The following is a 25,017-nucleotide window of genomic DNA, read 5'->3' as shown; positions in this document are numbered from 1 at the left end:
CCCAGTTTGAAAACTCCTGGCTTAAGGGGACTCCTGATCTCAGTTGAGGTCTGTGTAGCACCTGGGACAAGACTCCATTATAACTGAAATACCCAAGAGAGTAATGAGTGTTGGGAGCTAGGTAGCTACCTGAGGGAGTATGAAGCAGGGTGTTGTGCAGTGTGTGTGCAAATGGGAAGGACTATAATGCTCCGAGTGCATGGGCTGGGGTGTAGTGTTCACGGTGTCTGTGGGGAGTTCTGTGTGGGATTAGGGTGACCAGATGTCCCGATTTTATAGGGACAGTCCCGATTTTTGGGTCTTTTTCTTTTATAGGCTCCTATTACCCCCCACCCCCTGTCCTGATTTTTCACACTTGCTGTCTGGTCACCCTAGTGTGGGATATATGTGAGAGCGAGACATGTAGTTCTTGAGGAGTAGAGCAGGGTGTAGTGCTCTGGCTGTGTGTCTAAGAAGCTATAGCGCTCTGAGCATCTGTGGGAGGTGTGTGAGTGTGTAGCTAGGTGGGGGAAGGAGAGGGGGTGTAGCACTATGTATGTGTGGTGTGAGAGACAGAGAAGGTGTAGAACTGTCTGTGTGTCTGGGGGAGGGTGTAGAGTTGTGGAGGGGTGTAGCACTTCTGCTATGTGGTGTGAAGGGTGTAGCGCTCTGGCTGTGTGTCTAAGTGGGCACAGCTCTGTGGAGGACAGGGGAGGGGTGCAGCACTGTGTGAGTGTCATTCTGTGTGTGCATGTGGAAGCGTATAATGCAGGGGGGTGATGTATCTCTCTGGCCATGTGGATGGGAGGGGTGTAGAACTCTGCGGGAGGGAGGGTGATGGTGAAGCTTTGGGGCTCTGGCTGTGGGTGGAAGGGGTGTAGCATTCAAGGGTGTGTGGGGTGTGTAGCTCTGTGGAGGAGGGGAACGGAGAGCTGTAACTCCCTGGCCATGAGGTGGGAAGGGTGACTTGTGCTGTGCTGTAGCTCACACAGGTGTGACCCTGGCTGTGGCTCTGCCCCTCACAGGTGCTGGCCTGGTTTGAGGAAGGTGAGGAGACAGTCACTGCATTTGTGGAGCCATTTGTCATTCTGCTGATCCTCATCGCCAATGCCATTGTAGGAGTCTGGCAGGTAACCAGGGGTCAGCGACCACCCCCTCTATGTGCTAAGCAGGGTCAGGCCAGATCAGTACCTGGATGGGAGAGTGCTGAAGTGGCTCAGGAGATAGGGCAGGCGACTTAGAAGGGGTCACTGATGTCAATGTCTCATCCCAGAAGGGGGCTGCGTCTTGGCACCGGCCATGGGCCCCTGTGTAAACAGCCCCAGTGTCCCACCCCAGAGGTGGCCACACCTCAACACCAAGCGACGGATCGCTGTATAAACAGCCCCCTGCATCCCAATCCATATCTCAGTGCTGGTCTCAGTGCGCCCAGCCCCTGGGGGGCTGTGGGCAGGTGGGCGTGACTGTTTGTGCTGCCCTGGCAGGAGAGGAACGCTGAAAACGCCATCGAGGCCCTGAAGGAGTATGAACCCGAGATGGGCAAGGTGTACCGTGCAGACAGGAAATCTGTGCAGAGAATCAAGGCCCGGGACATGGTCCCTGGCGACATTGCCGAGGTGGCTGGTGAGTGTGCGGCCATGAGCACATGGGGTTCAAGGTGCTGAAGGCACCATGGGGCAAAGGGCAGGGGGCATTCTCAGGGCAACGGTTAAACACACCCTGTGTGCTGAGAGTTGAAGGGTCAGGGGTGACGTCCCAATCATGCTGGTGCCATGATTACCCACAATGCCCTTGGAGGATCGCCAACGCTCCTCACCCTTCCCCTCTGCGAGGGTGTCAGGGGCTGTGGGGGCTGGCTAAGCAGGGCCTCCTAGCAGCTCTCGGCCTTGTTTACTGCCTGGCCCCGGCCTGCCCTGACCCCAGCTCGTGGGGCAGACGCAGCCTCATTCTCCCTGTGCTGGGAGGCGGGTGTTTGGGAACAGACAGTCCCTGGCCCCAGCTGAAAGCGGAGCCCCGTGGAATCCCCTTCGCACTGCACTTGTTCAGTGACAGGTGTTCCTGGGCCTGGGCTGCAGCCAACGCTTCTATCATGCCACTGCCCCCCCAGCCTGGGGGAGAGACCCTGTATCCCCCGCACCAACCCCGTCTCCGCCCCTCCCTGCAGGCTGGGGGGATGACCTTATATCCCCCTTCCCAGTGCCCCCCAGCCATGCCAGCCAGCCAGCCGGGAGCCCTGACCTCGCCATCTCCTTGAGAGCCCCCTGGGCAAAGGGTGGGGGGGCTGAGGCGCCGGGCGCTCCTTCTATGGCAGTGCCAAGCGGCCAGGGCGGCAGGAATGTGATGAGCCAGGTTTACGAGGACAGGGCCAGCAGGACATAGAGGGCACCGCGGGGAGGGGGAGGAGGGAGACACTTACTGAGCTGACAGGAAGGGTCCCAGCACAGGGGGGTGGCTAGTGTTACACTGCCGGGGCGGGGGCTGATCCCCAGCTGGAATAGAGGGACTGGTGCCCCGGCTAGGGGTGGACAGAGAGAGAAGATCCAGCATTTTCTCTCCCTGTATAACCTCCTCCACACCCCTGGCTGTCTGGCTCCCTCCCGCCATGCATTCTCCCAGTGTTGTGTGTTACTGATACCCAGGGCCCATGTCCCCCGAGCTGCTGCTCCAACACTCTCAACCCAAAGTCACAAAGCCCCCTCACCCTTTTGCCCTGAGCATCCCCTGCAGCCCTGCTGAGAGGGAGTGGGGTGCAGGGTCTGCCCTCCAGACTCTGGTAGTGGGGACACCCCTTCCCCCCATCCATCCATCACAGCATGTCCTGTGCCTCTTCCTGCAGTGGGTGACAAGGTGCCAGCTGACATCCGGATCATCTCCATCAAATCCACCACCCTGCGTGTGGACCAGTCCATCCTGACAGGTACAGGGCCTGGTGGGGTGGGGGGGGCAGAACTAGCCTGGGGAGCTGGGCTGAGGGGAAAAGAACTGGGGTGGGGGCTGGTCTGGGGTGGGAAAGAACTGGGCTGAGGGCCTAAGAGCAGCAAAACTGGGCTGGAAGGGACAGAACTGCGGGGCAGCCATGAGAAATACAAGCTTGTGATTGTGAGTCTGTACCCACTGCAGCTGGTGTGTGTGTGTCTAGGGGGGTGTACATTGGGGGGTGTCTGGGAGGTGTTTGTGTATGTGTCACTGTGTGTGGGTAGGGGTGTTTCTCTGGGTGACTTTGCCTCTCTGACTGTGTCTGTGTGTCGGTTGGTTGGTTGGTGGTGGGTCTCGCTGGGGTGGAGGGAGGAATCTCTAAGTTCCTGTTCTGCTCCCTGTGTGTCCACGTGTCTGGGCCTGTTTGCGTCTGTGGGTGCCCATCTGTCCATGTGGTGGGGATGTCTGGGTGTCTGTCTGGCAGGACTCCTGGTGCCCTCGTACCATGTGCTCAGCCCTCTCTGCTCCTCCTGCCAGGTGAGTCTGTCTCTGTTATCAAGCACACGGACCCTGTCCCGGACCCTCGCGCTGTCAACCAGGACAAGAAGAACATGCTCTTCTCGGTGAATGTTGCACAAGGGCTTGAATATCACTCCCCCCATGCTGAGGGCTGCCCCTCTGCCCTCCCAGCCAGAGAGTTGCCCCCCAGATCACCCTCTGACATGGACTCCCAGGCCCTGTGCTCTCTTGGCTCCATACGGCCCCTGGGAGGACGCCTCTTCAGTGTGACAGCCCTTCTCGGGGGTCCACTCTGTCTCAGGTGTTAAGCCCTGGGCTCCAGCACCTCCTGGAGCCATACCTTTCTGAGCCTTCAGCACCACTGTGTCTGCCGCTGGGCCCCCTCAGGGAGTCCCCTCTCTCTGGACCCCCAGAGCCTCCATTCCCAGAGGGAGCAATGCCCCCCAATCTGTAGCCTGCAGCGACTCTCAGCCAGCGTCACACAGGAGATTTATTGAGCATCTGAACCTAGCCCAGGCAGTTCTCAGGGCCCAGCTGGGTCTGTCCCCATCCAGGTGGACTCTGGCTGTTCTCTCTCTCCCAAGTCCAGCAGCCCCCTCCTTCCAGCCGAGCCTCCTATATCACCGCCCGCTCGGCCCCTCCTTGTCCTTTGTGTTCGGTCCTGGGTAAACAGGTCACCTGGGACCTACTCTCTTCCGTCCTTTGTTCCCCTCTGGCTGGAACCAGCTGGTCAGGTCACGGGGGGGGGGCTTCTCTCCGCAGCCCATTGTCCTCCCAGTGGCCTGAACTGCCTGACTTCCAAGCTTGGGGGCCGGTTCACAGTCACCAGTTGCTAGGGTACCCAAGCTCCAGGCCATTGTCTGGGGTCCAGGCTGCTAGGCAAGGTCACACCTGGTCTTCTGCAACAACAACCCCCCTCACCCACTCCCCTGTTACACACACAGCATGCAGGGAAACTGAGGCACTCACAGTGTTCATGAAAACCATTAAGAAAATCCCCTGCTTCATGTTATCCCCACCCTGCACCCCAACTGGAGTCACCCCAACCTTGCACCCAGCCAGAGAGCTACCCCCAGGTCACCCCCACCCTGCACCCAGCCAGAGAACTACCCCCAGGTCACCCCCACCCTGCACCCAGCCAGAGAGCTACCCCCACAGTCACCCCATCCTGCACCCCGACAACCAAAAGCTACAGCCCAGGGTCACCCCCAGACTAGAGATCTGCCCCTGGGGGACACCAGTGCCCACAGCCCTGCAGGCCAGACAGAGCTTTGCCCCGGTCCCCTGTCCTGGGCTCCACGGGGTCTCCATGCACACCCCCTGTTGGTGCCGCTGCTTTTCCTCCCCTGCCAACACCCCTTGCTGCCTCCCCCTGCAGGGCACCAATGTGGCAGCTGGCAAGGCTGTGGGCATCGTCATTGCCACAGGGGTGGCCACCGAGATCGGGAAGATCCGGGATGAAATGGCAGCCACAGAGCAGGAGAAGACGCCGCTGCAGCAGAAACTGGATGAATTCGGGGAGCAGCTCTCCAAGGTCATCTCGCTCATCTGCGTGGCCGTCTGGCTCATCAATATTGGCCACTTCAACGACCCTGTCCACGGTGGCTCCTGGATCCGCGGTGCCATCTACTACTTCAAGATCGCCGTGGCCCTGGCCGTGGCCGCCATTCCTGAAGGTCAGTCTGTGCGGCTGCGGGGCCTGGTGTCTGCCCGCCCTTCGGAGCCATTGCAGGGGCTGTGTGTCCGGGCTCCTTCTGAGTCCCAGCAGCCATTGCTGCAGCCCTCTGGAGGTGAACAGATTCCAGCCGTTCCCGGCCCTGCTCCTTCCCGGTCCAGAGCAGGGGCTGGCAGTGACTCCATGGTAACACGCTGGGCGTTAACCTCTGCTCCCCTCCCCTGCAGGTCTCCCCGCCGTCATCACCACCTGCCTGGCCCTGGGCACCCGCCGCATGGCCAAGAAGAACGCCATTGTCCGGAGCCTGCCATCTGTGGAGACGCTGGGCTGCACCTCAGTCATCTGCTCTGACAAGACCGGCACCCTCACCACCAACCAGATGTCCGTGTGCAAGGTAAGGGGCGCCCCCCTCCCTGGACAGCCCCCTGTGTCCCCGCCCCACAGCCCCTTGGGCCGCCCACCCTGACCTGTCTCTCTCTCTCTCTTGGCAGATGTTTGTTGTTGAGAAGGTGGAGGGAGATGTCTGTTCCCTGAATGAATTCAGCATCACTGGCTCCACCTATGCCCCTGAGGGAGAAGTGTGAGTGATCCCCAATATCCCCCTGACATCCCACGTTCCCTGACACTCCCGAGGGATAGCTCAGTGGTTAGGGGGGGAGAGATAGCTCAGTGGTTTGAGCATTGGCCTGCTAAACCCAGGGTTGTGAGCTCAATCCTTGAGGTCACTTAGGGATCTGGGGCAAAAATTGGTCCTGCTAGTGAAGGCAGGGGGCTGGACTCAATGACCTTTCAAGGTCCCTACCAGTTCTAGGAGATTGGTATATCTCCAATCATTACCTTAACCTCAGCATCCCCCATGGTCCCTGCCATCCCCAATATCTCCGGACCCCCAGCATTCTCCTGACCCCAACATCCACCATGGCCCTTGACATCCCCAACCCCAGCACCCCCTGAGCCCTGACATACCCCAACCCCAGCATGCCCCATAACTCCTGACATTCCCTTGACCCCATGTGACACACCCCGGGGTAGAACCTGAACCACTAAACCGTTGTGTCCCCTTAACTCTCCAGCCCACGGTGCTTCTTACACAGCCTTGCTGGTGACAAGCAGCCTCTCTAGGCTCTGCGCACACGCAGCCATGAGCATGTACAGTCACTCCCAGCAAAGTTACATGGATGTGCTCCCAATCACTCCTGAACTACGACCTGCAAATCCTTAGCCCCAGCCTTGCACCCCAGAAATGTGCATGTTACACTGCTCCGGACCCCCACCCTGAACAGTGTACACTCATGAACAGTCCATCGTTCCATCAAAAGGAATGATCGTGCACCAGCTTTTGTTAACCTGACTAGAGATTCCCCAAACACGGCAACTGGTTTAGACAGAACAATAAAACCAGTTTATTAGCCAGAGAACGAGAGAGTTTAAGTGATTATAAGTGTTAAGGCACAAAGGTCAGAATAGGTTACAGGAGAAATACAAGATCAACACACAACTATTTCCTAAATTTTACCCAGGCTAATAGTTTAAACCAAAAAGGTTTCGCTCACCCAAAAACTTCCAGCAGACTGTGCTAACTGGAAAGCCTCCCAGTCAGGACCCCCCTGCCCCAGCCAGTTCTCCTATTGTCTTTCAAGCAATCTTATGGCCGTGAGTGGAGGTGGGGGAGGAGTGGTAATTTGTGTGTTCTCTATTCTTATACTCCAACCCCTTGTGCTGGAAAAATCCTTGCTGAGTCATGGGGTTAGGCAGTTCCATTGCATATGTAGTCTGCAAACTGTCCTTCATATGAATTGTAAATTCTTTTGCCTATACCTTCCCCCCCACAGCCCGTCTTTTGAATGCCCAGTTAAACAGGGAATGGCTCTCTAGCACTTGTGCTCATTCTTTTTGCTATTTTTTTCTGGGGACCTAGTCTGTGGGTGTTCTCCAGAATTGCAGCATATTTTAGCAACACACATATAGTAAAATCTCATCATTTTACACGGAGTGCTTTTACATACATTTTAACAGGACAACGGTGTTCAGTAGTTTATGAGTTTTCAAATGATACCTCACAAGGTATACGTTGTACTAAATGTATCATAACCATATAAAAGTGTTGAACATGGGGGTACAGGGTGTCAAACCCTGACACTCCCAGCCCCAGCTTCGCTCATGACCCCGACATCCCTAACGCCAGCATCTCTCATGACCCTGACCCCCAGTATCCTCAGCCAATGTGCAACCCCCACACTCCCAGCATCCCCATGACTCCACTCTGCCTTTGACCATCCCGCTGTGAAAACTTGTCATCATCCTTCTGTTGCTGCCAGCTGGTGTCTCCTCTCTCCCCCACCTCTGTGTGTCCCTGCCTCCCCCTCCCCATCTCTGTGCACCCCCCTTTCTTCCCCACATCTCATCTCCCCCTCACTCCCCTTCCCTGTGTCTCTGCAGGCTGAAGAATGACAAGCATGTGAAGGCTGGGCAGTACGATGGGCTGGTTGAACTGGCCACTATCTGTGCCCTCTGCAATGACTCCTCCCTGGATTACAATGAGGTGAATGCCCCGCATCCTGCCTGGACCACGCTGCACCCCCCAGTCCCCAACCTGCCTCAGTCACCCTGCACCCCCCAGATCACCTTGCATCCTTCCATTCCCTGCCCTGCCTGCATCACCCTGCACCCACCAGGTCACCCTGCAACCCCCATTCTCCATCACACCTGCGTGACCCTGCATCCCCCATTCTCCACCCTGCCTGGGTCACCCTGCACCCTCCATTCCTGACCTGCCTTGGTCACCCTGCACCCCCCAGGTCACCCTGCAGCCCGCATTCCCTATCCCACCTGGATCACCTTGGCTTTCCCCCTCTTGGGTCAACCTCACCCCCCATCCTTCTCACTCCTACCTGGACCCAGGGCCAGATTTAGAGGTAGGCAGCCCAGGCGACCCCCTGGGGTTTCGGGCTTGTGGGGCACTGGGCTCAGGGTGCTGTTTTTGTTGTTATAACAAGAAATGATGGAGGGCCTATTACTAAGGAATTAGTGGATTTACCGGAAGATAAGCAATGGAAATGTGAGGAAAGTGGTGGACAGTCATCCAGTTTTCCTGTCGGCATAAAGGCGAGTGAAGATAAAGAAGAATGTGGCTCACATGAAAAGGAAGGAAAGTAATAACAAAGAAAAATCTGGTTTATATTAAAAGGAGAGAAACGATAAAGAAGAATCAGCCTCCCATGATGAAGCAGCAGTGAGAAAAATTGCACACCACAACTCGATACATCAGATCTTGCTTTATGGCTGGCAATCCTAAACTTTGCCAATATGGATCGTACAATTTTCAACAGGGCAGGGAAAATCGAGGATATGATATTGCCAGTAAATGAGCAGAAGCGACACTTTTCAAAGTCATGCTGCGATAGAGTGCTCGAGAATGGTGAGAAACTGAATCGGCGTTGGCTAGTTTACTTGAAAGCAACTGACAAAGTGTTCTGGTTTTGTTGCAAAACATTTGACAAGAATGCCAAATCATTGCTTGCGTTTTCTGGGTACAGTTACTGGCATAACTTAGCCGATGCTCTGAAGCAACATGAAAAGCCACTCAGCCATTTTACAGCCTACTCCAAACGGATGGAGGTCGAGTCCAGGCTCGAGCTAAATAAATGCACAGGTGCAGAAAACCAGCACGTTAGTAATGTAGCAACCCAGCATTGGAGGAACATGCTCGAGCATCTGATCTCAATTACCCTCTTCCTCATAGGTGTAGATTGACTGTTATATTGGGGGTGGGGGGTGGGGGAACCACATACACACACACTGAAGCCAGTTCCCTTGGCTCATTGGCTTGGGGGACGGGACGGCTTAAAAGGGGAGCTCCAGCTGCTGCTGGGAGCCACTCCGGCACTCCATGTCGCTGCTCCTTGCTGGGGCTGCTGCTGCTGTTCTGGGGACGCTACATGCCAGGCTCCTGCCCCCCCCCCCCGCCCATTCCCGTATCCCCTTCTCTTCCCCATCCCCTCCCACTTCCACTCCCCACTGTCCCATGCCCCATATCCCTCCCCTTCTCTTCCCCTGCCTGATCCCACCCCCTTTCCCACTGTCTCTTTCCTCCCACCCCACCTCTTGCCCTGCCCCTGTCCCCGCAGGCACTTACGCTTGTACAGGAAGGAGGCAGGCACTAGGACCCTGGAGGCAGCATGCAGCTGCCAAGGCAGAGACCTGGAGAGCAGCTGCTCCATGTGCAGCGGGTGGGAGAGGGAGGCACAGTGTGGGAAGGACAGAGCCCACTTTCCCCTGCCCTCCTAGGGCAGCGCTGTGCTCGCAGAAATGGGGGCGTGAAATGACACATGACCCCATGTAACTCTCCCCACCTCGCCTCTTTTGGGGGGGCAATGCCGTCCCTACACCCCCCACCCACCCATGCTCTTCCTTGCAAAGAATAATTTGTCTTTCCGGGGCTCCTCGGATAAGTTGTTCACTGAACATAACGGTAATTTCCTTGGTTTGGTAGGGCTCCTTGGGTGATACGACGGTGTCATGCATGAGCACCTACGAGGAGTAGTTTGTAAAGAAGCAATGGACCATTACTGTAGCAAAACAATTCAAAATGACTCGATTAACTTTATGGCAAGGAAGGTGCTTCATACCATATTGATGCAGCTCAGCAAAGCGAAGTTCTACGCTGTAATAATGGACTGCACGCCCAGCAGTCACAGTGAAAGATGCCATTTACAGTAAGATTTGTTGACGACGATGGTGGCTGTATCCAAGTAAAGGAACACTGCATCTATTTCCGGTCTGTGGCTGACTCTACTGGAAAAAGCCTAACAGAACTATTTATGAATGTTTTGAATGAGAATAAAATAAGATGAGATTGCACCCTCAGCAAGTTTGTGGATGACACTAAGCTGGGGGGAGAGGTAGATATGCTGGAGGGTAGGGATAGGGTCCAGAGTGACCTAGACAAATTGGAGGATTGGGCCAAAAGAAACCTGATGACAAAGACAAGTGCAGAGTCTTGTACTTAGGATGGAAGAATTCCATGCACTGCTACAGTCCGTGGACCGACTGGCTAAGTGGCAGTTCTGCAGAAAAGGACCTAAATAAAAGGTAATAATTGGAGATATACCAATCTCCTAGAACTGGAAGGGACCTCGAAAGGTCATCAAGTCCAGCCCCCTGGCTTCACTAGCAGGACCAATTTTTGCCCCAGATCCCTAAGTGGCCTCCTCAAGGATTGAACTTACAACCCTGGGTTTAGCAAGCCAATGCTCAAACCACTGAGCTATCCCTCCTGGGATTACAGTGGATGAGAAGCTGGATATGAGTCAACAGTGTGCCCTTGTTGCCAAGAAGGCTAATGGCATATCGGGCTGCATTAGTAGGAGCATTGTGAACAGATCAAGGGACGTGATCATTCCCCTCTATTCAGCACTGGTCAGGCCACATCTGGAGTATTGCATCCAGTTTTGAGCCCTCCACTACAGAAAGGATGTCAAATTGGAGAGAGTCCAATGGAGGACAACAAAAATGATTAGGGGGTTGGAGCACATGACTTATGGGGAGAGGCTGAAGGAACTGGGCTTATTTAGTCTGCAGAAGAGAAGAGTGAGGGGGGATTTGATAGAAGCCTTCAGCTACCTGAAGGGGGGTTCCAAAGAGGATGGATCTAGACTGTTCTCAGTGGTAGCAGATGACAGAAAAAGGAGCAATGGTCTGAAGTTGCAGAGGGGGAAGTATATGTTGGATATTAGGAAACACTATTTCACTAAGAGGGTGGTGAAGCACTGGAATGGGTTACCTAGGGAAGTGGTGGAATCTCCATCCTTAAAGGTTTTTAAGGCCTGGCTTGACAAAGCCCTGGCTGGGATGATTTAGTTGGTGTTGGTTCTGCTTTGAGCAGGGGTTGGACTAGATACCTCCTGAGGTCTCTTCCAACCCTAATCTTCTATGATTCTATGAAAGCTTCAGGACTGCTGTGGCCACAGCTATGACAATGGCACGAACATGAAGGGAAGAAAAAAATGGTGTCCACGAAAGGATCCTTGCGCTGAATCCAAGGGCTTTCTTCATGCTTTGTGGCTGCCATTCCCTCAGCCTGGTTATGTCAGACGCAGCGTTGTCATCTTTACATTCAGTATCTCTCTTTGGAGTACTGCAAAGGATATACGTCTGGTTTTCAGCATCAGCTATCAGGTGGAAGATCCTCAAGGACAATGTTATGAATCTGACGGTGAAGCCGCTAAGTGACACTCGCTGGGAGAGTTGCATTGACAGCATGAGGCCAGTGAGGTACCAAGTGACTGAGGTTTACAATGCCTGATGGAACTGGCACAGTCGAGTAAAGCCAAGACCAGAATGCAGCATGAGATGCAAAGTCTGGCAAACCAGATCACTGACTTCAAATGTCTGGTCTCAGTTGTGGTTTGGCACGATATCCTATTCCAAGCAAACATTGTAAGCACGGCATTAGAAACTCAATCAATGGACATTGCAATCGCTACTACTTTGATAAGAAGCTGCCTTGATTTCGCTGTGGCCTAAAGAGACCAAGGATTTGAAGATGCCATCACTGCTGCCAAAGAAATGGCAGAAAACTTAGGAGTTGAGCTTGTCTTAAAGGAAACTCGGATTCACCAGAAGAAGAGACAGTTTGGTTACGAGGGAAGAGATGAAGTGATGGGATGCTCAGAAGAAAAATACAAGAGGGAGTTTTTTTGCTCACTCATTGACACTGCTCGAGTGTCCAACGAAGAAAGGTTTGGACAAATGAAGCACCACAAAAAGATCTGGGGGTTGTATGACCTTAACCTGCTGGCGGACAGGAAAATACTCTTGAACAATCGTACGGACCTTCACCATACGCTGACACATGGGGAATACTCGGACATCCATGACAAAGACCTCTATGTCAAATTGGACAACATCCATAACATTTTACCACTTGGGAAGTGCTCTCCACTCCAACTTCTCCAATTCATTCATGATGTAGAGCTAAAAGACTCTTTTCCTAATGTGTGGATAGCTTTGAGGAGTCTGCTCATGCTGCCAGTCACAGTCGTGAGTGGTGAGTGCAGCTTTTCAAAGCTCAGGCTCATTAAAACATAGCTTCGATTGATGGCAGCCAATGAGAGATTGACATCGCTTGCTGTTTTACCCCTTGAAAATACCATTGGCCAGTCTTTGGATCTCTCTGACGCTGTGCTTCAGTTTGCAAGGGCAAAAGCGAGAAAAGCGACTGTTTGAACCAAAGACCTAGGGTTAACATTGACAAAGAGTCCTGTGGCACCTTATAGACTAACAGACGTATTGGACCATAAGCTTTCGTGGGTGAATACCCACTTCGTCAGACGCATGCCATAAGACTCTTCATCACCTTTTACAGATCCAGACTAACATGGCTACCCCTCTGATACTAGTGTTAACATTCTAACCCTGTCAACTACTGTAACACTATTTAATACAGGTCCACCCAATATCAGTGCACAGTTCAATTTCTTGATGTTAGTACATTTCAGTTATTCTTAAAATTAAAAATTGTCTATAAGTTTAGAGGAAACAATTTTGTTTATTTGCCTATATATCGCATGAATATATACAGATTTTACAGGTCCTAGTGTGCAAATTTATTGTCTTATATGACAGGGATAAGTCATGCATACACATTGTGCCTCAAAGTTGTGAAATGGTCTACAAATGCAATAAAGTATAAGGTATTCAGACGTTTAACAAATGCGGGGGGGGGGGGGGGCTGAAGATGCTCCTCTCCTGTGGTAACATTGGTCTAGTGCCATCCCTTCCAGGGCCACCTGCATCCCCCATATCGCTGCCCACCTGCCAGTATTACCCAGATCCCGCATGCCCACCCTGCTGCCTGGACATGCCCGTCCCTGACCTGCTGCATGTACTTCCAGGCCAAGGGTGCCTATGAGAAGGTGGGGGAAGCCACCGAGACGGCGTTGACCTGCCTGGTGGAGAAGATGAATGTTTTCAACACAGATGTGCGGAGCCTGTCCAAGGTGGAGCGCGCCAATGCCTGCAACTCTGTAAGTGTTCATCCACTAGGATCTTTGCCCCAGATAACCACCCCACTGCCCCCTCCAAGACCCCCCAATGCCCCCTCCCCACCATGCCAATGCCTGCAATTCTGAGCAATTGCCCCCCTACTACCCATGCCCACCCACTCTGCCCCCCTGCCTGGCCCAGCAGGAGACGTGTTGTGCTGGGCTCCCCAGGGAGACACACTTTCCTGGTCTGGTCTCATTTTCCCTGTGGTCCCTGAGTCAGGGAGGAGGAGTTGCCCTGAGCTCCATGTCCAGTGCTTTTTGGGAGGTCACTGCTCCCCCATTAGCCCCTGTTCTGCCCCTCCAGGTGATTAAGCAGCTGATGAAGAAGGAGTTCACCCTGGAGTTCTCCCGTGACCGGAAGTCCATGTCCGTATACTGCTCCCCGGCCAAGGCCTCCCGCGCAGCTGTCAGCAACAAGATGTTCATCAAGGTCAGTGCCAGGCGCTCTTATACCCTGGGTATCCCCCAGCTGCCTCTTCTTGTTACCATGGTAACCTGGGTGCCTGGGTAACCCCAGCCGCCTCCTTTCATCCCCGGCTATCTCCCCAGACACCTCCTCTCATTCCCATGTTAACCAGGATGCCCAGTGTCACAGAGCTATGGTGGGTTGGATGCTCTGTCTTTTATCCAAACCCTTTTGGAATGACCCTGTTATTTACTAGGCTAGGCCTAGCTTGTCAGCAGGGGGAGCCATGTGGCCCCACAATTCTGAGAAGGGGCCTCTGAGCACCAGCTTCCCTGTGTCTCCTGGTGAGCTCCTGCCAGTGGAGAACTGAGTTGTCCAGTGCAGCCCGTTCCCAAAACTCCATCTGTCTGGGCCTGTCCTGTTCTTGCTCTGTCCGGCCGTCTCTTGCTCTGTCCCCACTGCGCTCTGTCCATCCGCCTCTCTCTATGTCCATCCATCTCTCGCTCTGTCCCCATCTCACTCTGTCCATCCTTCCGTCCGTCTGTCCATCTCTCTCTCTCTCTCTCTCGCTCATGTTCTTGCTCCCAAAGGGTGCCCCTGAGGGGGTTATCGACCGTTGTAACTATGTCCGAGTGGGCACCACCCGTGTCCCCCTCACACCCCTGGTGAAAGACAAGCTCTTGACCGTCATCAAGGAGTGGGGGACGGGGCGGGACACACTGCGCTGCCTGGCCCTGGCCACGCGTGACACCCCCCACAGGAGAGAGGACATGGTGCTGGAGGACTCCACCAAGTTTGTTGAGTATGAGGTCAGGTTCAGGCCTCCCCCACAGGGTCTGGTGGGGCAGTGGTGGGGGGGGGGTCAGGTGGGGCTTGGTTGGGGGAGGGTTTGGGGAGATGGAAGCAGGGGTTGCTTGGGGGCTGGGAGTGGGGTGACTGGGGGTTGTTTGGAGAGTAGTTTGGGGAATGGGGGAGGGGTGGTTGGGGCATGGTTTGGGGTGAGTGTGGGGGTGTGGTTGGGGGGAATAGGGCAGAGGTGGTTGGGGTGTGGTTAGGGGATGGGGCAGGGGTTGGTTGGAGGGATTAGAGTGGGGGTAATTGGGGATGAGGATGGGGGGGCATGGTTGGGGGAATGGGTTGGAGTGTGTTTGGGAGATGGGGGGTGAGGGTTGGTTGGGAGAGTAGGGGTGTGGCTGAGGGGATGGGAGTATGGTTAAGGGCATGGATGGGGGGGAGAGGGTGGAGGTTGGTTAGAGCATGGTTGAGGGCTGGAGGACTGGTTGGGACATGGTTGGTGGATGGGGCAGGGGTGGTTGGTGGATGGGGTTTGGTTGGGGAGTGGTTGGGGGATGGGGCAGTGGTTGGTTGGGGTGTGGTGAGCGGATTGGGGCTGGTTGGGGATGAGATGGGGATGGTTGGGGCATGGTTGGGGGATGGGGGTTGGTTGGGGATGGATTGGGGGATGGGGCAGTGGTTGGTGGGGTGGTTGGGGGGTGGGGGTTGGCTGGGGATGGATTGGGGGATGGGGCAGTGGTTGGTGGGGTGGTTGGGGGGTGGGGGGTGGCTGGGGATGGATTGGGGGATGGGGCAGTGGTTGGTGGGGTGGTTGGGGGTTGGGGGTTGGCTGGGGATGGATTGGGGGATGGGGCAGTGGTTGGTGGGGGGTTTGGGGCACGGTTGGGGGATGGGGTGGTTGGGGGGTGGGGGTTGGTTGGGGAGTGGTTGGGGGATGGGGCAGTGGTTGGTTGGGGTGTGGTGAGCGGATTGGGGCTGGTTGGGGATGAGATGGGGATGGTTGGGGCATGGTTGGGGGATGGGGGTTGGTTGGGGATGGATTGGGGGATGGGGCAGTGGTTGGTGGGGGGATTGGGGCACGGTTGGGGGATGGGGTGGTTGGGGGGTGGGGGTTGGTTGGGGTGGTTTGGGGGATGGGAAAGTGGTTGGATGGGGTGTGGTGGGGGGATTGGGGCTGGTTGGGGATGAGATGGGGATGGTTGGGGCATGGTTGGGGGATGGGGGTTGGTTGGGGATGGATTGGGGGATGGGGCAGTGGTTGGTGGGGGGATTGGGGCACGGTTGGGGGATGGGGTGGTTGGGGGGGTGGGGGTTGGTTGGGGTGGTTTGGGGGATGGGAAAGTGGTTGGATGGGGTGTGGTGGGGGATTGGGGCTGGTTGGGGGGTGGGGGTTGGCTGGGGCCTGGTTGGAGGTTGCTATGGGCCCACCATGTGCTAATGCCCCCCCCCCCCCCAAGGTGGACCTGACCTTTGTGGGCTGCGTGGGGATGCTGGACCCACCCCGGAAGGAGGTGATGGGCTCCATCCAGCTGTGCCGTGACGCCGGCATCCGTGTCATCATGATCACTGGAGACAACAAGGGCACAGCCATTGCCATCTGCCGCCGCATCGGGATCTTCACCGAGGACGAGGAGGTGACGGGCAGGGCCTACACAGGCCGTGAGTTTGATGACCTGCCCCCCGCCGAGCAGCGTGAGGCCTGTAAGCGGGCCTGCTGCTTCGCCCGTGTCGAGCCCGCCCACAAGTCCAAGATCGTGGAGTTCCTGCAGTCCTTTGATGAGATCACAGCCATGGTGAGGGGGGACTCCAGGGGAGTGAGGACAGGATCACTGGGGTGGGGGCAGAGAGCAGGGGAAGGTAAGCGGGTCCCTGCCGTGGCGGGGGGAGAGAGGCTGTGCTAAGGGTCTGTGTGCTTGGGGATGCGGGGATCAGCGGGGTTTGGGGATCCCACACTCAGTGGCTTACCATAGACTCACACACAGACAGGCGATGGGGTGAATGACGCCCCTGCACTGAAGAAGGCCGAGATTGGCATCGCCATGGGCTCTGGCACGGCCGTGGCCAAGACGGCCTCCGAGATGGTCTTGGCTGACGACAACTTCTCCACCATTGTGTCCGCCGTGGAGGAGGGCAGGGCCATCTACAACAACATGAAGCAGTTCATCCGCTACCTCATTTCCTCCAATGTGGGCGAGGTCGTCTGGTGAGTGCCCCGCCCCTGACTGCGACCATCCTCTCCCATCAACCCACCCCCAGCCACGCCAGCCTTCCCCTCCCCTCCCCCAGCCACGCCACCCTTCCCCTTTCCTCCTCAAGCCACGCCACCCTTCCCCTTTCCTCCTCAAGCCATGCCACCCTTCCCCTCCCTTCCCCCAGCCACACCAGTCTCCCCTCCCCCAGCCATGTCAGCCTTCTCTTCCCCCCCCTCCCTCCCCCAGTCACGCCAGCCTTCCCCTCCCCTCCCCCAGCCATGCCACCCTTCCCCTTTCCTCCTCAAGCCATGCCACCCTTCCCCTCCCTTCCCCCAGCCACTCCAGCCTGGGACTTCCCCTCTTCCCAGCCATGCCAGCCTCCCCTCCCCCAGCCATGCCAGCCTTCCCCTCCCCCAGTCACGCCAGCCTTCCCCTCCCCTCCCCCAGCCATGCCACCCTTCCCCTTTCCTCCTCAAGCCATGCCAGCCTGGGACTTCCCCTCTTCCCAGCCACACCAGCCTCCCCTCCCCCAGCCATGCCACCCTTCCCCTCCCCCAGCCACACTAGCCTGGGACCTCCCCTCTCCCCAGCCACACCAGTCTCCCCTCTCCCAGCCATGCCAGGCTTCCCCTCCCCCAGCCATGCCAGCCTTCCCCTCCCCCAGCCATGCCAGCACTCCCCTCCCCCAGCCATGCCAGCCTTCCCCTCCCCCAGCCATGCCAGCCTTCCCCTCCCCCAGCCATGCCAGCCCTCCCCTCCCCCAGCCACGCCAGCCTGGGACTTCCCCTCTTCCCAGCCACACCAGCCTTCCCTTCCCCTCCCCTCCCTCCCCCAGTCACGCCAGCCTTTCCCTCCCCTCCCCCCCCAGCCACACCGCCCTTCCCCTCCCCTCTCCCAGCCACGCCAGCCCTCCCCTCTCTCAGCCATGCCAGCCTTCCCCTCCCCTCCCCCAGCCATGCCAGCCCTCCCCTCCCCCAGCCATGCCAGCCCTCCCCTCCCCCAGCCATGCCAGCCCTCCCCTCTCCCAGCCATGCCAGCCCTCCCCTCCCCCAGCCATGCCAGCCTTCCCCTCCCCCAGCCATGCCAGCCCTCTCCTCTCCCAGCCACGCCAGCCTTCCCAGACAGAGCCTGCCCCAAGGGGCTCCCCACAGCCTGGCGGGGCTCTGGGCTGAGCAGAACAGACTGGGCTGTAACCTGCACCCCTCTGCGCTACCCTAAGGGCTCCCTGTGCTGTGGCCAGCTGACTAACACGCCCCACTGCACGGCAGCGCTGTGGGACTGTCCCTGCCACGCTGGGCGAGGGGCACCGTCCCGGCAGTGTGGGCATGTCTCTGCCAGGCTCTGGCTCAATGGGACTCACTGGGCAGAGCTCACGGGGGAAGCAAGAGGCTGCAGCCCGGAGGTTCAGGCCAAGGAGGTGGTGAGGCCGCGTGGCCGACCCTGGAGGGACAGGGAGACCCCAGGGGGTTGACACACTGAAGGGGGCCCCCTAGAGACTGCTGCAAAGCTGGGGGCGTCACACTGATCCTGGGGATCTGGGACACCTTGCCCCCTCCCCCACCGAACACACCAGCTCTGCCTACTCTTCTGTCTATCACCCCTCTCTCTCCCCACAGTATCTTTCTCACAGCCGCCCTGGGCCTTCCAGAAGCCTTGATCCCCGTGCAGCTGCTGTGGGTGAACCTGGTGACTGATGGGCTCCCGGCCACTGCCCTGGGCTTCAACCCCCCAGACCTGGACATCATGGACAAGCCGCCCCGCAGCCCCAAGGAGCCCCTCATCAGTGGCTGGCTCTTCTTCCGCTACATGGCCATTGGCGGTAAAGTCCTCCCACCCTCTCCCACAAAACCCCATCCCATTCTGCCTGCACTCACACCTCCCCCTCTGCTCTGCTCACAGGCTACGTTGGAGCTGCTACAGTGGGTGCCGCTGCCTGGTGGTTCCTCTATGCAGAGGATGGTCCTGGCGTCACCTATCACCAGCTGGTGAGAGCTGGCCCCAGCGCAGAGCTGGGGGCCCTGTGCTGTGTGTGTGTGGGGGGGAGGGCTCAGCTGGACGCTCTCCCCAGCCGTCAGTGCTGGCCCCAGCGCAGAGCTGGGGGGCCTGTGCTGTGTGTGTGGGGAAGGGCTCAGCTGGCCGCTCTCCCCAGCCGTCAGTGCTGGCCCCAGCGCAGAGCTGGGGGGGCCTGTGCTGTGTGTGTGCGGGGGGAGGGCTCAGCTGGACGCTCTCCCCAGCCGTCGGTGCTGGCCCCAGTGCAGAGCTGGGGGGCCTGTGCTGTGTGTGTGTGTGGGGGGGGGGAGGGCTCAGCTGGACGCTCTCCCCAGCCGTCGGTGCTGGCCCCAGTGCAGAGCTGGGGGGCCTGTGCTGTGTGTGTGGGGGGGGAGGGCTCAGCTGGACGCTCTCCCCAGCCGTCGGTGCTGGCCCCAGTGCAGAGCTGGGGGGCCTGTGCTGTGTGTGTGTGGGGGGAGGGCTCAGCTGGACGCTCTCCCCAGCCGTCGGTGCTGGCCCCAGTGCAGAGCTGGGGGGGGCCTGTGCTGTATGTGTGTGTGGGGGGGGAGGGCTCAGCTGGACGCTCTCCCCAGCCGCCAGTGCTGGCCCCAGTGCCCCAGTGCAGAGCTGGGGGGCCTGTGCTGTGTGTGTGGGGCGGGCTCAGCTGGACGCTCTCCCCAGCTGTCAGTGCTGGCCCCAGTGCAGAGCTGGGGGGGCCTGTGCTTGGGGGGAAGGGGATTCTGTGTCCCTCGCGAGGGGCTGTGCGGGGAAGGAGTTTGGCTGGCAGCACTGTGCTGGCTGCATTTTGACCCCCACCTTCCCCCCAGTCCCATTTCATGCAGTGCACAGAGGAAAATGTGGACTTCGAGGGGCTGGATTGTGAAGTGTTTGAGTCGCCTGTGCCCATGACCATGGCCCTGTCTGTGCTGGTCACCATAGAGATGTGCAACGCCCTCAACAGGCAAGGACCCCTCCCCGCGCCCCCGCCCCCCGGCCCAGCCGCCACCTGCTCACTCTCTGCCGCTCTCTCTGCACAGCCTGTCTGAGAACCAGTCCCTGGTCCGCATGCCGCCCTGGGTGAACATCTGGCTGCTGAGCTCCATCTGCCTGTCCATGTCCCTGCACTTCGTCATCCTCTACGTCGATCCCCTGCCCGTAAGTGTGGCCCTGCCGAGGTGGGGGGGGGCAGGGCCATGCGCAGGTGCAGGGGGGGGTAGAAGGTCCCATCTGCTCCTTCCCCACCCCGAGCCCTGCTCCCCAGGGCTGTGGCATTCCCCTTCCCCAGGCTCGTGTGCCCCTGCCTTGTTCTCCCCTAACCCTTTGCTTCCCTGCCCCTAGATGATCTTCAAACTGACACCGCTGGACCTGACCCACTGGCTCGTGGTGCTGAAGATCTCGTTCCCCGTCATCCTCCTGGATGAGGTGCTGAAATTTGTCGCCCGGGACTACCTGGAAGGTAAGGATGCATCCCTGCCATGGAGCAGGCCTGGGTATCCTGGAGCCTCCCAGCAGGAGCCGGGACATGAATTTGTGCAGATGCCAGTCCCACTCAATGGGGCACCGAGCTCCAGCTGGCACCAGGGTGCCACCCCCTTCTCTGTCCTCCATCCCTTCCATACTGCTAACCGTGAACCATCAGCATCACATGCCATGTAACAGACCCATGAGGGCAGCTCAAACGGGCCCAGAACAGCCCCAGCACCACAGAGAGCCAGCTGCTTACTGCCCTGGGGGCTACAGCAGGGGGGCTGGGAACTAGGATGCCTGGGTCTATCCCAGCTTTGGGAGTGGAGTGGGGTGCAGTGGTTAGAGCGGGAGGTGGTGCTGGGAGCCAGGACACCTGGGTTCTCTCCCGGTTCTGGGAGGGGAGTGGGTTCCAGTGGTTAGAGCAGGGGGTCTGGGAGCCAGGACTCCTGGGTTCTATCCAAGATCTGGGAGGGGAGTGGGTCTAGTGGTTAGAATGGCAGGATAGGAGTGAGGACTTCTGGGTTCTAACCTGGCTTTGGGAGGGGAGTGGGGCCTGGTGGGTTAGAGCAGGGGGGCTGGGAGCCAGGACTCCTGGGTTCTCTCCCTGGCTCTGGGAGGGGAGTGGGGCTGGTGGGTTAGAGCAGGGGGGGCTGGGAGCCAGGACTCCTGGGTTCTCTCCCCAGCTCTGGGAGGGGAGTGAGGGCTGGTGGGTTAGAGCAGGGGGGGCTGGGAGCCAGGACTCCTGGGTTCTCTCCCCAGCTCTGAGAGGGGAGTGGGGGCTGGTGGGTTAGAGCAGGAGGGGCTGGGAGCCAGGACTCCTGGGTTCTCTACCCGGCTCTGGGAGGGGAGTGGGGCCTGGTGGGTTAGAGCAGGGGGTGCTGGGAGCCAGGACTCCTGGGTTCTCTCCCCGGCTCTGGGAGGGGAGTGGGGGCTGGTGGGTTAGAGCAGGGGGGCTGGGAGCCAGGACTCCTGGGTTCTCTCCCCAGCTCTGGGAGGGGAGTGGGGGCTGGTGGGTTAGAGCAGGGGGTGCTGGGAGCCAGGGCTCCTGGGTTCTAGCCCAGCTTTGGGAGGGGAATGGGGTACAGTGGTTAGAGCAACAGGACCAGAGTCACGACTGTTGTTTTTTACCCCATCTGTCCCTGCCACCTGTTATAATCTGTGCCCTTTACCTTCTGGGAGTATCTGTTTCCAGTCTCCCCAAAGGGCTGGGCCAGACTGCTGCTGAGCCCCGCCCCCTGCTCTGTGCTGCTCTGGTGTGGGTTTGAGCCCCATGCCCTCGATGGGTTTCACCTTCCATCCATCCCATGTGCAGATCTGGACTAACCCTCTCTCCCGCACAACCTCCTTCCCCGGGCTCTGTTAACGCTGGTTTCTTTTATCCTTTCCCCTTGTAGCGTAATCTCCTTTCCCTCCATCTCCTTGATCCTGTGTCTCAGGTATCCCACGATCCTTTGCTGCATGCCTTGCCTGCCCCATGTCTATCTGTCCCCAGCGGCGCTGCAGTGTGTGCGTGGGGAGGTGCATGTGAAATCTCATTGCTTTACCAGCTACTCCTGGCTGGGTCCCAATGCAGTTTGGCAGTTGGGGTCTGAGGCCGGGTGGTGTTGGCCATTTGAGCCTTAGCACCGCTCTCTGGTTGGGCCGGGTTCCCCCGTTGCCTTCCCTGCCCCCGGCTGTGCCTCTCCATTCCCTTCCACTCGCTCCCTGGCTGTGGGGACCCAACGGGGTGTCACACATGCTGCTGCTGCGCTAGGGGGCTCTTCCCCCACGGTCCATCATCCTCCAGCTGCCACCAAAGGAGCCAGTTGCTGTTGCACCGGCTGCTGCTCTTAGGGTGACCAGATCTCAAGAGTAAATTATTGAGACACATGGAGGGGGGCAGCCGCAGGCTCACAGCCCCCACCGGAGCCATGGGGGAGGGGGGCACACAGCCCTAGGAAGCTGCGAAGGGGGCATACGTCCCCTGCTGCAGCCCCCGCCACAAGCCGTGGTTCAGGAGCGCATGGTTCTGGCTCCAGCCCCTGCTGCAAGGGTGGGGCTCAGGGCTGGGGCAGGGGGTTGGGGTGCGGGAGGGAGGTTGGGGTGCTGACTCCAGGAGGGAGTTTGGGTGCAGGAGGGAGCTCAGGGCAGGGGATTGGGGTGAGTGAAGGGGTTCAGGGTGCTGACTCCAGGAGAGAGTTTGGGTGCAGGAGGGAGCTCAGAGCTGGGGCAGGGGGTTGGGGTGCAGGAGTGGGTACAGGTACGGGCACGCAGCAGCACAGACCTCAGGCGGCTCTGGGGAAGTGGTGATATCTCCCTTTGGGTCCCAGGCAGAGGCGCGACCAGGCGGCTCTGCGCACTGCTTCCGCCCGCAGGCGCTGCTCCGCAGATCCCATTGTTCATGGTTCCTGGCCAGTGGGAACTGAGGATCCAGTGCTTATGGTGGGGGCAGGACACAGAGCCCCCCTGGCTGTCCCTGTGCCTAGGAGCGAGAGGGAGATTTCGCCGCTTCTGGGGAGCTGCGTGGAGACAGATAGGGAGCCTGCCAGCTCCACACCAACCGGAGGCCTGGCAACCCTACAGTATAGGGACATCGGTCAGGACATGGGACAAAGAGTTAAATATTGGGACGTCTGGTCACCCTAGCTGCTCTGCGGGGGCGAGGGTAGGGCCTGGAGACAGCATCTTCTGGCACTGCTTAGATCTCTGCCAAGCAGCTGCTGGTTAAGTGGATGTGTTTTCCCCCACTTAGTGCCTCCCTGGGTGTTAGCACCAGTCAGTCCCTGTCCTGTCCCAGAGAGAGACTGCTCTGCTCGAGTGCTGCCTGGGAGTGTGGGCGGCGAGCCACGAGAGGGCGGTGCTGAGAGCCAGACTGCAGGTCATGCTGGGCCTTTTCGACTGGTGGGACAAGGGCTGGAGCCCAGACCATGGCGCCATCCTGCCATTGGGGCACAAACCCGGGGCTGGGCACTGGCCTTGTCTCATGTGTCCCATCTCTCCCCACAGTGGGTTTAGAAGACCCGAAGAGGAGGAAGAAGTGACACCTCTGGCCACTAGAAAAACTGCATCTTCACCCCAACAGTGAAGAACCCCTCGGTGCCCCCTCGCCTCCCCATGAACCTCAGCCACCCCCTCTTATTTAACAGCTGCTCCCCTCCACCAAAGGCTGCAAGCAGCCCTCTCTCTCCTCCCCCAGCCGGGTGGGGTGGACATCATGGGGGTTTGCGTGCTGCGTTTGGAGAATGGGGGAAAGCTCCCCCTTGCAAACACCCTGCCCTCCTCCCGGCCTTCTAGCTACTTTGCTTCTGTACATTTTGAGCTGCTAGTCTGTCCTAGCGGCCTCTGCCCATCCCACCTTCCCCCCATTTCCTTGCTGGGCACCCAGCCCGTTCACTGTGTTACCAGCTCACACCCAGTGACCTCCTCACTCATCGGGTGGGTTTTTTTTAATGCAAAAAATAACTGAACAGACGGAAACATTTTGTCAGGCCAAAGTGCAGCTCCCAGAGGAGGAAATGAAGAGACTGTTCTAGCTGCTTATTTATTGACATTAAAAGATAAACTCCTAACGCTGCCTGCGCTCCAGCCTCTTCCTTCGCCTCCTGGGAGGGGGGAACGGCGCAGGAGCCACAATTGCTGCTCTTTGGAAAAGTACCACAATTGGAGGAGAGGTCTGGAAAAGGCCGAGATATGTCCCCTGAAGAGTGCCCCCTGCTGGCCCTGGGTGGTATTACAGTCGCTCCCAGCCCCACCTGGCTGGGGCGGGGGGCATGGAAAAGGTCAGTGGCTGCAGTGGGGTGTGGCTTCTGCCAGTGGGCTCCAAAGCCCAGCAACTGTTGGAATATGGGCTGGAGTTTTCTTTTGATGCTCATTCTGTAACCCCACTGACTGCAGCTGAGGTTGGTATGTGAGGCCCCCCCACCCCCCATTGCTCCATTGGAGTCACAAGGCGCTAACTGGAGTGATCAGCACGGTGTAGCCTGCGATCTTGATGAATACTGGGGTGCTTTGCTGAATTGTCATGACTGCCTTTTAAATCCTGGTTATGTTTCCATAGAAAAGCAAGCGAGAACTTTTAATGGAACTAATGCTGGAAAAGGGAGAGCTGGTGAAACCAAAACATAGCACTGTGCTTGTGTGTATGTGTGTGGGGGGTGAGGGGTGTAGGGTGTAGGTGTGTGCGTGGGGTGTGTGTGTGCATGTGCGGGTTTGTGTGTGTGGGGGTGTATGTGTGTGAGGGTGGGGGGATGTAGGTGTGTATGGTGGTGGGCGTGTGTGTGTGTGTGTATATGTGTGGGGGGGGGTAAGGGGGTGTAGGTTTGTGTGTGGGAGTGGGTGTGTCATGTGTTTCTGTGTGATGTATGTGTGTGAGGGTGGGGGTGGAGGTGTGCGTGGAGGTGGGAGGGGGTGTAGTTGTGTGTGGGGTGTATATGTGTGTGGGGGTGTGTGGGGTGAGGGTGTGTGAGGGGGTGTAGATGTGGGGGGTGTATATGTTTGTGTGTAGGTGTATGTGTGGAGGTGTATATGTGTGTGTGTGGTGTATATGTGTGGGAGGTGAGGGGGTGTAGGTGTGTACATGGAGGTGTGTGTGTGCATGTGTGTGTGTGTTTGGGGGGATGTATGTGTGTGAGGGTGGGGGGTGGAGGTGGGAGGGGGTGGAGGTGTGTGTGGATGTATAGGTGTGTGTGTGTGAGGGGGTGTAGTGTGTGTGGGGTGTATATGTGTGTGTGGGGTGTATATGTGGGGGGATGTATGTGTGGGGGGTATGTGTGTGAGAATGGGGAGTGTAGGTGTGAATGGAGGGGTGTAGGGGTGTGGGTGGGTGTATATGTGTGGGGGGGTAGGTGTGGGGGTGTGCATGTGCGGGTGGGTGCGGGTGTGTGTGTGTGTGTGTATATGCGTGAGGGTGGGGGGTGTAGGTGTGTGGGTGTGGGTGTAGGTGTGTGAGGGTGGGGGTGTAGGTGTGTGAGGGTGTATGTGTGGTGTATATGTGTGTGTGGGGGGTGTATGTGTGTGGGTGGTGTGTGTGCATGTGCAGGTGTGTTTGGGGGG

At 58.0% G+C, this 25,017-nt stretch overlaps 1 protein-coding gene across 1 annotated transcript; it reads left to right on the top strand.

Moving 5' to 3' along the window:
* The first annotated feature begins 1,004 nt into the window (after positions 1-1,004).
* LOC123369335 (sarcoplasmic/endoplasmic reticulum calcium ATPase 1-like) lies at positions 1,005-23,390 on the top strand. Its single transcript, XM_045014802.1, has 19 exons — positions 1,005-1,109; positions 1,464-1,602; positions 2,816-2,896; positions 3,433-3,518; positions 4,793-5,090; positions 5,317-5,483; positions 5,581-5,669; positions 7,529-7,631; positions 12,985-13,116; positions 13,442-13,567; positions 14,134-14,352; positions 15,796-16,131; positions 16,321-16,541; positions 18,147-18,349; positions 18,430-18,515; positions 19,347-19,480; positions 19,557-19,674; positions 19,858-19,975; positions 22,972-23,390. Exons 2-19 carry the CDS (start codon positions 1,515-1,517, stop codon positions 23,004-23,006), a joined length of 2,640 nt encoding a protein of 879 aa, XP_044870737.1. The 5' UTR covers positions 1,005-1,109; positions 1,464-1,514; the 3' UTR covers positions 23,007-23,390.
* Positions 23,391-25,017: the final 1,627 nt, after the last annotated feature.

This window comes from Mauremys mutica, chromosome 4 (genome assembly GCF_020497125.1).
Source record: "Mauremys mutica isolate MM-2020 ecotype Southern chromosome 4, ASM2049712v1, whole genome shotgun sequence".
Lineage (NCBI taxonomy): Eukaryota > Metazoa > Chordata > Testudines > Geoemydidae > Mauremys > Mauremys mutica.
Note: the sequence above shows the minus strand (reverse complement) of the source record. Positions and strands in the feature narration are given on the sequence as shown.